This window comes from Strix aluco, chromosome 2, assembly GCF_031877795.1.
Source record: "Strix aluco isolate bStrAlu1 chromosome 2, bStrAlu1.hap1, whole genome shotgun sequence".
In the NCBI taxonomy this organism is placed as follows: Eukaryota; Metazoa; Chordata; class Aves; order Strigiformes; family Strigidae; genus Strix; species Strix aluco.
Genome location: NC_133932.1, coordinates 119163164 through 119176064, shown reverse-complemented (window position 1 = coordinate 119176064; position 12901 = coordinate 119163164). Strand labels below are relative to the sequence as shown.

Genomic DNA, 12901 nt, shown 5'->3' with positions numbered 1-12901 from the left:
GTGACCAGGACCCTGGGACCTCACCAGGGATTCCAGTGTTTGGGGCACCCAGATGAAGCCAGGGCAGAAGTGGGAGCTCAGCCTTTGGGGCCACCCTTACCCCAGCGCCTTCTCACAGGTCATCAGCAGAGCCATAAAAAAAGTTACAAAAGCTTCTTTTTAATATTCCCTGGACCCAATATCCCAGCTCAGCCTGCTGGGGTGCCCAGGGAAAGAGAGCAGCAAGGACCCCTATCCATTAAATGTTGGCTTCCCAACAATAACATACCTAAAGCTGCTGCTTACTGCATCTTCAGAGTCACATCTGACACTCTGAAAAGGTTCAGTATAATCCATTTTGGATCTTAACAGCATTTAATTGCTTCAGTGAGGAGTTGCAGACGGTGATCTTCTCCATCAGCGCTTTTTTGTGATTGTCACAAAACATGCCTTGTGCAGCAGCGGCGTGTATGTCTTGTAAGACAGAAGTGCATTTTAAATTGTACTTGGTCTACATCCAGCTTGTTCACCATATGTTTAAAGCTGAAAGCACTCTAGCATTAGCTACAGCTCAAAAGCAGACACATAATTTGTTTCACATCGAAGCACTCTTGGATATACTTTTACTTCAGACTAGCAGAGATAAATGACTTGCTGGAAGGTATCATTTGTAGGACAGAACATTTATATTGCAGAGACTAGAGATTTTTCTAAAGCTTTATTATTGTTGCAATGAATCAGCATTTGCTACTTGATGTAATCTTGGCAGCATGGCACTATGCTTTTTACCATTTCAAAAAGAAATGCAGAGTAGCTGTTTTATTTCAAAACAGCATCTTTTTTTGTTTTAAAGGAGGTGCATATATCGGACTATTAGATGACAGATCTCAAAATACATACAAAAGATTTTACCTCTGGAAGGTGACTCTTACAGATCGATTCTGCATATTACCATTTTTATTGAAACAGCTGAATATGAGAAAGATGAAAAAGAACAAATTGCGGTGAAGTCTTTGAGCCTGCACACAATTATACATGCTGGTATAGTTCTAAGTGCATGATGGTTTATCACATTATGTGGGCCTCCACAAAGGCAGCTCTGCTTACAGATACATTTGCAGGATTAGAGCCCAAAATAATAACCCTCTGATTCTATATTTTCAAGTAAGGATATTTCTATCTTTGTTAACTGACATCCTCCCCCCCTCCAAATCTGCTGGAGAGTATCCATTCTGTCTGATACAGAGCTAAAAACCTTTTATGCTGATAATACTTGGAAATAGCTTAGTGCACTAAACAGTGTTTACATTTTTCAGAAATACGTAGTGACTTAGGAGCATAAACACATTTACGAGAGCACAATCAAGCAGAATGGGATCTGAAACTCCAGTACTGGCCAGTATTAACTGCAGCGGGGGAGGGCTTTTGAAAATGGAAAGCTCCTGAATGAATCAATGCCATTTCAGAAGCACTTATGCATGCATACACACCCAGATGTGTTTAGTTTCTTTCTTGCTTTCTCTATAACCCTACTAATATTAAAGAATAAATCTTGCTCTCAGCCAGTGTCTTGTTCTCCTCCTTTCCTTGCTCCCAACACTAATATCTATTACCCAAAAAGATGTCTCTGCACCTCTATATTATTAACTGCATCCCATTAGCTGAAAACACCCTCATCTCTCTAGATGAAGAGCAAAAGGGTAGGAATTCTTGTTTGAATATTACTAAAATTTACCAAAGTCAACAGGATGATGACATACAGCATGAATGATGCCACCCAAAGTGGAGGAAAAATGCTGCAGTCCTTCCTCACGCAAGATCTGCAGTGGCATCACTATGACTTTTGCTTCAGCCATAGCTTGTAGAACTGACACCTAAAAAAAAAATTACACAGAATATAAATTGAATTTATGACATAACAAATAATATTTAATATATAGCATTGAATGCATACACATCAATACCAGTGCTGTAACAACGAAACAGAACTCGTAAAATTAGCAGCAGTTTTTTGCAAGTACAAAAATACACATTTTTTTCAGAACATATATAATAGCAAAATTTATCGGGATATATTATACAAACTCAAAGCATTTAGATAATGCATTACTTTTAATATATTATACGATGTTTTAGATGCTGCATAATAAAATTACATGTGTTCTGCTTGCAATAATACATAATGCCATTTACAGCAATGTTAAGAAACTATTCACAACTTAAACACGAACAGAACAGCCAACGAAGCACAATAAATGAAACACAGAGTTGCAAGGTGTTAGTTACAAGCTTCAGCGTTTCTCTTTTCTTATTTTTGAACTTATTTTTTTCTTTCTTTTGCAGTGTGAAAAAAATAACTACACCTATTGAACATACCTTATAAACATACAGAAAACAATACACTTATCCCTTGGAGGACAATGAAGGTAATACCTATCAGTTTCAGAACAGTAGTATAATACCACAGTTATGGAGTCTATGCTGACTTTGCACGCTACATCAAAACCACAAAGGACTGGGACTCACATCCGCAAGGCTCAACACACGAATGGTCAAGGGGAGAGGCCCAGCAGGCACCCCACTGCCCTGGAAGGCTCAGAGAACAGGGCGCTGCTCTTTGTTACCTCCTGGGACCCTTCCAGATTTTCGGGAGATTACTGTTTGCTTGCTTTTTAGCAATTTTTATTATTCTTACAATGTTTTTTGCAAAGCTTCGTGTGGGAACATTACTCAGACAGTTTTCTAAAAAAAGAAAACATGTGAATCTGGGGACTGCTCAATTAAATTTGAACAACCTGGATATTAAACTTAAAATGAACACACATTAATACCAAAGGCATTTTCTTTATGGTGTTTATTTTAAGCATTAAGATTCCTCTGCAAAAAAGCTTTGGTCAATCTCTTCAAACTTTGGATTGCTGCAATGCTCTTCTAGACCTCCGCTTTGATCTTGGATCATGAAGTCTGTCTCTTCCTGTGACTTTCAGAGGTAATGGCTGAATGTCAGGCTTAACCAAACAGCCGTCAACTCCATCAGTAGGTTGCAGGGGCATTGGCCTGCTGTTGGACTCCACCAAGCCCCCCTCAGCCAAAGCGTTGGTAGGTTGTGGAGATGGTGGCACCTTGGTGGGTGTAACCAAGCAGTCATCAGCCGCTTCAGCGGCAGTGTCTTCGTGTTTCTTTAGCGACTGAAAAGTGTTATCAAAAGGGGAGGAGGTTTCAGTTGGGGTAAACACAGATTGGTCTGAAAATTGAGAGAAAGCACTGTCCAGAGAGCTCATTGACGACACAGATGGAGATGTCCCAGGAGAAGAGAGGCTGGAAGAGCTAAATCCTGAGCAAATATTTAATCCCTCTGGCGTTGGAGGCAAGGGGCAATGGGACAAGTCTTTCTTTTCAACATTTTGGTTTCTGTTGTCACTTTTACCAATGTTAATCCCTATAATCAAGCTCTGATTGATAAGCTTTTGCCCTTCCATCTGCAATGACCGAAGCTGTCGGAGATAATCTTCATCTTCGTGAGACAGGACAACATCACAGCTGGCTTTTCGTGTTGCCTTCTCATGACCACCACCAACACGGGCGAAGCTGGGGGTGAGGAGGCCAATTGCAGGCTCCGAGGAGCGCCTGTGTCTCCTCAAGCTCTTGAGAGTGCCTGAGGTAGCTGCTGAAGAGAAGCCCAGTGCACTGGAGTGGAGAGACTCATTCTCTGAGTTTTCTTGTGATGAAAACTTATGGTGTACATCAACAGAAATTGTCAACTGTCTCGATTTGGTTTTACTTTGGATTTCATCCACCTCTGTATGCTCAGAATCACCATCACTCAGAGTGAAGACAGACTCCCTGCTCCTGTTATCCTGATCTCGGTTCTTAATCCAGTCGCTAGAAGAAGAGTCAGCTTCATCGTTCGCCTCATTTTCCAGGCTGTCGTAGGAAGAGTCATTCAGATGGAGAGAAGCAGCATCTGCAAAGACAAACCAAGTGTTAACACATCAGTGACCAAGCCACCCTGCTGACAAGCAGCTGCATATTGTTTTTCTGGCAAGTATCCTTTACTTTCAGAGCATTTGCCCTCTAAAGAATCTTCAAGCAGAAATGCCAATAATTTAAAAAAAAATTGTCTAACTTTGAAACTGAAATGAATGCTAAGTCACAATTCAGTCAAGAAACATAGGGTAGTGGCAGCAATAAGGGTTAGGGGGTTTTGTGTTTTGTTTTTTTTTTTAAGTGGCAAACTTTAGTAGTAGGTAATCCAGCTGTAAACAGTAATTTAGATACAGTATATTGAATCAATAATTTATTGAAATTTTCTTTTCATTATTGAATATGAAAAGCAACATTTAACCTTTCTTTCCTTCTTTTAGACAAATGAAGAAAACAGGGCCCACTATGTACTTTTATAGTCTTCCAGAAAATACAATGTTTTTAAGAGCAACACTATGAAGAAATTTCTAGTCTCAAAACAGTCACCTCATTTCCACTGAGCAGTGCACACCTGGGCCCTATTCTGTATATGTGATAATTGGAAATGCATTAAAATCTCTTTTGCTCTGGGCTATGCTAAACTGACTTATCTCACATTTGCAGCAGCAGACGGAGTTCACGCATGGGCAGTCACCATGCTTCAGTGCGTGCCTGAAAACTTACTCAGCTGCCATAACCCATCGTGGGTCTGAGAATTCAGTCCCAGCACATCCCAGCACAGCAGATCCCATGCACTTCTCCTCTTGGGAAGGGGGCAGGCCAAATTTCACTGGATTTCACTGAGGCAGAGCACGAGGAGTTTGGGACAGCCACACTGAGTCAGACCAGCATGCTGGAGCAAGTGCCATTACCACTTTTAGTATAGGCCAGCTGTGTCAAAATTTATTTTACAGAAATACTGCTTTAGAAATATTTTAAGGAGAGACCCAAAACTCCAGTCAAAATTGATGCTATCACAGAGCTGGAGAGAAAAAGAGCATTAATGATATTCTGGAATGCTCTGCCAACTAGTCTGTCAGACATTTTCAGTCACCAGTTCCATGATTTTTCTGTGCTAGTAGCAAAATCTGGATGCCCCATTGAAACTCTGGAGATCTCTCTCTTGTCATAATGAAGAACAGACGCTTTCAACCCTAATATAATGGTGTGACAGCTGTATTATAACCATTGTTGATCACTGACTTCCTGATATTCTGGGAAAACATAGGCTGGGGCAAAAATTCTAGATTTGAGATGAAAAATCTTCTCCAGATTATTTTCTTTCTTTTTCTTTGTTCTCCCCACCCCCAGCCCCCACCTCCCCCTTTTTTTAAAATAGTGGCTTAGAGATGACTGGAATAGGAGCAAGGGATTCTTTGGGAGAGCATTTTGTGATATGGGCCAGGTTTATCATAAGTTGAATTAGTGATTATCACCAATACTTTGGGCAAAGGAAAGAGAACAGCAGTACTTGGGAACACCATATGAAGAGGGAACAGCATTTTTCCATAGAATATACTAATCTTTCTCCTGGCTGAGTTTAGCTGTCTAACAGGATCAAAACATCATCTGTATTACCTGAGCTGTTCTCTCTCTTGCATGTCATCAGAATTTCTCCAAAGAGGGACGTAATTTCCTCTCCAAAAATCCTGCAGCAATTCTCAGTGAGGAACTGTACCAGACTAGAAATCTGCAACAAAACAATGGGAGAGAGATGTCTTGTCACATCTTCTATTATTCCACTCAGGGCAAGCTCACCATACAAATGAGGAACAGGAGCAAATTGCCCATCCATGATGTGCCCTCTAACGGATAGGAACTCCTATTCTCATCTCCTGGGCCTGAGTAAAACAGCCAGGCCCAGCTAAAATGTCCCAGTATACAATCCTCATATACATCTTTTCCATTTCTACTCTGTCCTGTTCCAAGGTCACAACAACCAGAGATCTTTTTAATGAGAGAAGCACTTTGTTATTACACTGGGTATTGCTTTATGATCTCCCTCTCCTTCTTCCAGTCAGATTATGTGAATGGGTTCGTAAAGGTTTCTGGAGCCCTGATAAGAGGACAAGTCCTGAGCTGAAGAGGTATTGACTGTTTTTATGTTTGTAACCAACATCCTGGTTGAACAGGATGAAGGGTGGTTTGTTTTTTTACTCCATTGCAGCATTTCTTACCTTTTTTGCAAATTCACTTTCTATATCAGGAGTGGAGGAAACAGGAGGCCAGAGCAGGCTAGGCGCAATGCAGATAGCCAGATTAAATGCATTCATCTGGTTCTCCTCAGATCGCATTTCTATACCATGCAGTACTCCAAAGATGTAACGTAAGAGAACAACATTAGCTCTGGGGAGCTGCTCTATTAACCTGAAAACATACACAAATGTAATTCTTCAACTTAGTGACTGGACAAAATAAAAACATTTTCTGCAGATACACATGAGTCAAGATAATGAAAATACAGAAACAGGGTAACATGCTCCACTAATTAAACCAGGGAGTGTGTCAAAAAAAAGGTGTTCTTGCTCAGCTGCTTTCCCTCACTGTGACACATCTCTGAAGAGTTTTCTGGGAGGACAGAAGACACCTTAACACATAGTTAAAATTATACTCTGTCAAACTAATGAACCAAGTACCATGTATGACATGAAACTGTATTTCACCTAAGGTGCCTGATAATTCACTAGTCACTTAACCAAACAGTTCAGTTGTCTCTCCGTGTCATCTAGTTCCCATAAGTATATATGTATGTAAGTACACGTGAGGTCAGCTAGTGACCAAAGCTCTATTTCCCATGACATAAACTTTGCCCACTTTCGTTTCATATCACCTGCAAGGGTGGAGGCTTCCCTTGTCACTCACTATGCTCCAGTACTTCATTCACAATTCCATCTTAGCTTCAAAATGGTCACTAAAATTTGAGATGAATGAGGGGGAATATATGAGGAACTGATTTCAGCTACCCAGGACCCCAAAGTTCCCTGGGAATAATTTTGGGTTTGGTATCAGGCAGAAATCCTGGTCTTGAACAGCATATTTATAAAAACCACTATTTTTTTTTTTATGAAAGGATATTTCATTTATTTACTGGTATCCACAAAAGCCAGAAAAGCAGGACAAAAGAGAGTCAGAAAATTGTCCCATACAGGCAATCACTTAAGTATATATGTAAGTTTGAATGCTCTGTTATACACAAAGATATTTTTAGCATGCATTTTTTAAAAAATGTAATTTTAAGTTGAATATTTGGGATTCTGCATTCTGAGATATAAATTTATAGGAAAAGAATACAGAGAATATAAGTAACTCTACCTTTGGATGCTTTTTATCTTCTCTTCATTATTTCCTTGATCCATCACAGAGACCCACTTATCACAGAGCTGGGATGACAAAATGCTGCCTGGGATGTTACGAAGAAAATCCTTATCAAAAGAAAAGAAGAACAAAACATGAACAGCTGTTCTGGAGCACGGGAAGGAGTAGGAATAAGATACAGAGATCCAAGAGGGTGTATCAGTGGGACAGCACTAACTGACAAGCATCTTGTTCCACACAGCAACCAAAACCAGCAGAAAATCATCTGAGATAAAGAAGTACTTTGGATTGTGCTTAAAGTGAGTATTTTCCTGCCCTTTCCTCACCCTTTCCTGTCAAAACAGAGGTATTTGGATGCTTCATCTGCTATTGCTGAACTGAAAAATCTGCAGTGGGACCAATTATTTTGATGTTGCATAATGTCTGTCTTTACTTATCACTTAACTTCATCTGTAGTCCCTATTTCTTCTCCTTAGCTGACAAGCTCCAACACCTCCAAGACCATAAGCGCTCCAAGGCACCCCTACCTTCCTTCCCTTTATCAATTTCTTTTGGTTATTGAGTACTAGTCATGGATAGTCTTGCTGCTCCTGTTTCCTAATACCTCAACCACTGGCAGGCAAACTGTTGCAACTTGGGAAGAAGCCCAAATCCTAGCTTCCCAAACAAGCAAGGGTAAGGGAAGCTATGATGCACATGAATACCACATTTGCTCTTAGGTGGTAACTGTTCACTGTTATAAATGCTAAACTATTGCCCCTCAGTGAAACTGTTACCATGGGATGAGTATTGCACAGCAGCACTTCGCATGGTGCAGCTGTCCTGCACTAAACACATGGCCTAAATCCACCAGTAGGAAAGTAATTGTGCAAGTCTCACCCATGAAAACCTCTCACATGGTAGCAAGAGGAATGGCTTTCTGCAATAAAAATATTCCACTGAAGAAGTGCTTGCTTGAGAATGGAGATTACTCTTTCTTTTAAGCAAAAACTACACATAAACAGATGCACTGTACTAAAATGTGAAAAGAAATATGCTATTTCTCCTTGTAGCTGAAATTTTACTGAAGGCTTGGATGTTTTTTGCAGAAGGAACATTGTTTTCAACATACTAGTTTGCAAGAAAAGATGGGAATATTAATCCAAATATTTTTGGCAACATTATACACTCGCTAGGGTGTGTAGTGTAGAGTATTTCGTTAACTTTAAGCAGAGATAAAAAGCGTAACAGGACCAGGTTGTAGCTGAGACCTCAGGAAAGCTGGCAGAAAAACAAGCTGGCTAGTCCTCTTCCCCATCCTAATTCAGTGGCAGCCTCCTTTGGAGATCCTCACAATGTTAACGTGTCAGCCCATTCTTAATTCAGCCCACCAAGTCCTCTTTGGGCCTGTCCCTGGGGAAAAGTCCTACTTGTTTGTGCCCAGGATCTACGCTGCTCTCACCCAAAAAGGGGGAAAGCAATGTTCTTCACATACCTTAAACAAAGATGCCGTCACAAATATGGATTCACAGGCTAGGTCCACTTCAGCACCTGAATCAAGCTTCTCCTTGAGCTCTTTGCAGGTTTTTGCACTTCCAGAGCGTCTGAAAATGCCCTCAGTGGAAGGGCCCTCTTGGTAAAGGAGGGAAAGCATGTCCTAAACAAAATTAAAAGGCAGAGGGACTTTCTCAGAAATATATTTTATTGTCTAGTGCCATTAAAATGTAGTTTTGCCACTTTTTCCACTGCACAACAAAGCTGTGGTCTGGGTCACCGATTTTGGAAAACATCCCCTCAGAAATATTGTGCTGCCACTGCTGAGCACTAACCTCCTGCATGATCTCCTAGGATCTGTGCAAGTTTTAGCCAAGTTATTTAAATATATAAATACTGTGGTATGGGCAAAGGAGAGTGGTCTACCTAATCCAAAGCTCTGCATCTGACAACGGCCTCAGCCAGACACCACACTGCAGGAAGAGACCCTCACTGCTCATCAGTGTGTTCAATATTATCACCAACCAGAGATGAAGACTTCTGTTCCATGCCTGATGTCTGGAAAAAAAGAGATTTTATCTAAGGTGGCAAGTGCTTTGTTTGTTAATATCTATCTGCACTTCTACAGAGATCAGAGTCAGATTTTTACTCCCTTTGTTTCTTGTGAGTGGTATCGTACTCTGCAGGCAGCTCAGGGCTATTAGCGGGACCACCTCTGGGGCAAGGTGCTCTCGCCTGGAAGGTCACCCAGAGGGGGCTAAAGCCTGGCTTGCGGCTCCTCTGAAGCCAATGATTAAGGATTAAACAGGTAGGCAGCTCATTTCATGAGATATTTAAAAGGAAAGGAGGAACAAGCAGATTGCTGCCTTGCTTTTAGAATAACAGGAGGGCCTGATTTCTTCTGCTAAATAAGACAGGAAAATGAGCAGAAAAGGAAATGCTGAAATCAGAGACCTCTCCTGAGGTAATATGTACATTATATTTTCCAGCTGCTTAATTCTCTGCAGTCTCCTGTGGGTCATCTCTCAGACATGCTGGTCACCTCTCCCCAGGCCTGCTCCAAGCGATGTGGAATTTGTCATGTTTGTCTCTTCCAAGGGGGAAACACATGCAGACAGTCTCTGGGATTATGTGCGTGCACACAGTGATCTGAGGACAGAGTTATCAATAGAGATGGCAAGAAAAGGGACACTGGGGGAGAGTCTGTCATCATTAAACAGAGTTACTGTAACAGTTATGGCTAAGCAGTGGGGTTTGGTCACTTTCTTAGTCTGGGCTGTAAGGTAGGTCTTCCTGACACACAGTAGTGCAAATAAATCTAACAGAAAGTACTATTTTTACTTTCTTCTTTAAAGTTTCTTTCTCAGTCTTGCAGAAGTTGAAAGCCAAGAATTCATGTAAGTGCAGACACTTTGGAGGAGACCCTTCGTGTCAGCACTTCCACTTTCTCTGTGGGGATTTAGAGCTCTGCTGTCAAAACAGGGCTGAGTCCCACAGCACAGGATCTTAGCACATGAACAGACACTTTGAAAATGTATTTTGTATAAAATACCCACAAGATAAAACTGGGAAGCCTCTCTTAAAGTAGTAAACCCAGACAAAATTAAACAAATTAAGGTAATGGCGTAAGACAACTCAGTGTGGCAAAGGCAAAAAGAGAGCCTTTCAGCCATGAAAGCGTTTGAAGCTCTGAAGCAGAGATATCAAACATGCCTACAGCATTCACCCCTGATATTTTCCTTCTCTTGCAGGTAAACCCCATACAGTCCTGCAGATGCAGTATTCCGTTCTCCAGAGATGCTGCATGAAATCAAAAGTAAGTTATATTTTGTGGCATAAACACGTTTAAGATTCAAAGCACAAAGTCCACCAAGCCGTGATTCTATGCTTAATAACTTTGGGGTTTTTTCAGATAAAAAATTACTAATATTTAGGTTTTGGAGAAATTTCTGAAATGCAGCACTAGCTCATCTCTCAAACAGAGAGAATGAGGGACCAGGTTCTTCCAGAATCCATCTCTGGAGGGCTTATTTAAATTACCTAAATGATAAAAATGCACACTTCTCCCTCAAAACAAAATAACGAACCACACTATTAAAAGACCTGAAAAGTCCTGGTATGATTCACTATGCAAGCAGTGATAAAACAGAACATCAAGAACAAGCTTAAGAGAGAAACCATCTCTTCCTGTAAACTGGTATAACGCCACTGAAATCAGGTTCTGGTAAGTTGTTTCAGCCAAAAGTCAGGCTGTTAGGATGAGGGGCCCGGTCCTGCAGGACTCACTCCCACTCTGCAAATGTTTCAATTCCTGTATTGACAACAGGGCAGCCCTCAGTCCTGACCAAAAATGCCACATATCTGCCTTAAGTATGCCTAGGAATGGGCTCTAGGACAACTTTTTTCATGTTCCTGGACTAGTTTTGAGAGCACCCACAGCACTAGCACTCCCTCAAGACAGGATGAAAAGATGCTCCTGCAGCCTCCACCTTCCCACCTATTTTTGTAGTGGTGCTGTCAGATCAAAAATGAGGACCCAGAGTGCTTCCCTGCCCTGGGATGCCTTCAAGAAAGGCTCCAGAACTGTCTGCTTAAGGGCAGGTAGCATTCGTATGCAGGCATAGACTGTTTATATGGGACAGCAGATGCCACATTTATGGAGTTGGGGATTTTACAGAGATTTTGGGAGTAGTTTAAAAAGTATGTGTGAACGTGGTATTTATTTACACTGCTTAAGTGAGGATTAGGGAACCAGCCTTATAGCGTGGGCTATAAAGAAGAAATAGCTCAGAGCAGCAGACTGATCACATACATTTCTCAAGCTGTTTGTTATTAACCAGGCCTGACCACAGTGTATGTTAAAAACCAATGTTCTTGCTGAGCACCATAAATGAGGTTTCCTTCTGGTTTCTCTCCTTGGGTAATTTCAGTGTCTCATTTACAAAGTGTCCCCATGTTCTCATTCATTACACAAAGAAATTCCACCACTTGTAAGAGCCAGCCCTGAGCCTGGGACTCACCAAGAGGGGTTTGGGCAGGTTGTCATCCTCACAGATGGCTGTTAGCAAGAGGCCAAAGAGCTTCCCAGGAGCAGCAGATGTTGAGGAGAGGGGTGCATTGTCCAAGTGAGTGCCTGGGCCACGCCAAAAAGCCCAATTTATGATAGATCTTTTCCTTTTAAATGACTTTTGGCTTAAGTCTGGGAAAAGAGAAAGGTGTTTATTAGAAAAAATGTATTTCAATTCTAATTCCAGTATTTGTTTTGCAGCGGTTGCTATGGTTTCAAAGGAAAAATTGTCATGAACTCAACCAACTCCTTGGCATCCGGCTCAGCCTAATCCACCATGCAGCACACACCTGTGAGTGTGTGTGTGTGGAGAATGTGCTGCCTTACCCTTACCCATGTTCTTAAGAGGATCACCAGGATCTGCACTGCACTGCTGGACCACAGCATCAGCACTTACCGCCAAGTGCAGGATGGCAAATCTCAGCCCACTGAGATTTCACACAGAGCTGGACTGTGCTAAACAACTCATTTCCCACCCACAGGTGCAAAACCACAGACCTTCTTTGGAAAAAAATAATACATAAACACCACTGCCCTCACCTTGGGTTGCTGTCCAGAGACATCCTAGTTCCCCTGGTAATGCGGGAGAGCACCTGCTCTCCCCACAAGTAACACCAGAGAATCAGCTAATGGAGTGAGACATTTTCAGACCAGGAAAAGTCACCACCTTCGCTCTCTTCTCCGCAAAGCAAGTACATCATTAGTGTCCTCACTCCAAACATTTGCTGACCATGGCCTAGGGACAGTGCCTGCCCTTTAATCAATGTCTTCCAGATGGCATTTCAGCATGCTGCCAATACACTGAAGGACTGCATTTGTCTTCATTTATTTTAACGTATTTCATAAGATATCTAAATAGCACCACTAATTGAAGCTCTTATTTGCAGTGTATAGAGAAGAAAATACTAGTATTGGGATACAAAAAGGGTTTTTTTCATTTTTCATATGACCTTTCTCAACATCAGCCTGTGTAGTCTTCTTAACAGCACAGGCTGCTGCTAAGGGTGGGTTGAGACTGTTTATGATGAAAGTGCTAACTGGGAAAAACTATTCTGATATATTTTTCCTTTTCTAGATGTTTTCAAAGCCAGTCAGCTTTGATTT

At 41.4% G+C, this 12901-nt stretch overlaps 1 protein-coding gene across 1 annotated transcript in view; it reads right to left on the bottom strand.

Moving 5' to 3' along the window:
- Positions 1-1877: 1877 nt before the first annotated feature.
- Positions 1878-12901, bottom strand: part of ARHGAP20 (Rho GTPase activating protein 20) — a 62007-nt gene continuing 50983 nt past the window's right edge. Inside the window, 8 exon segments of the mRNA XM_074816991.1 lie at positions 1878-2865; positions 2867-2935; positions 2937-3943; positions 5521-5632; positions 6120-6309; positions 7255-7364; positions 8732-8893; positions 11751-11929. Of these exon segments, the coding sequence (XP_074673092.1) occupies positions 2839-2865; positions 2867-2935; positions 2937-3943; positions 5521-5632; positions 6120-6309; positions 7255-7364; positions 8732-8893; positions 11751-11929 (1856 nt within the window). The 3' untranslated portion in view covers positions 1878-2838.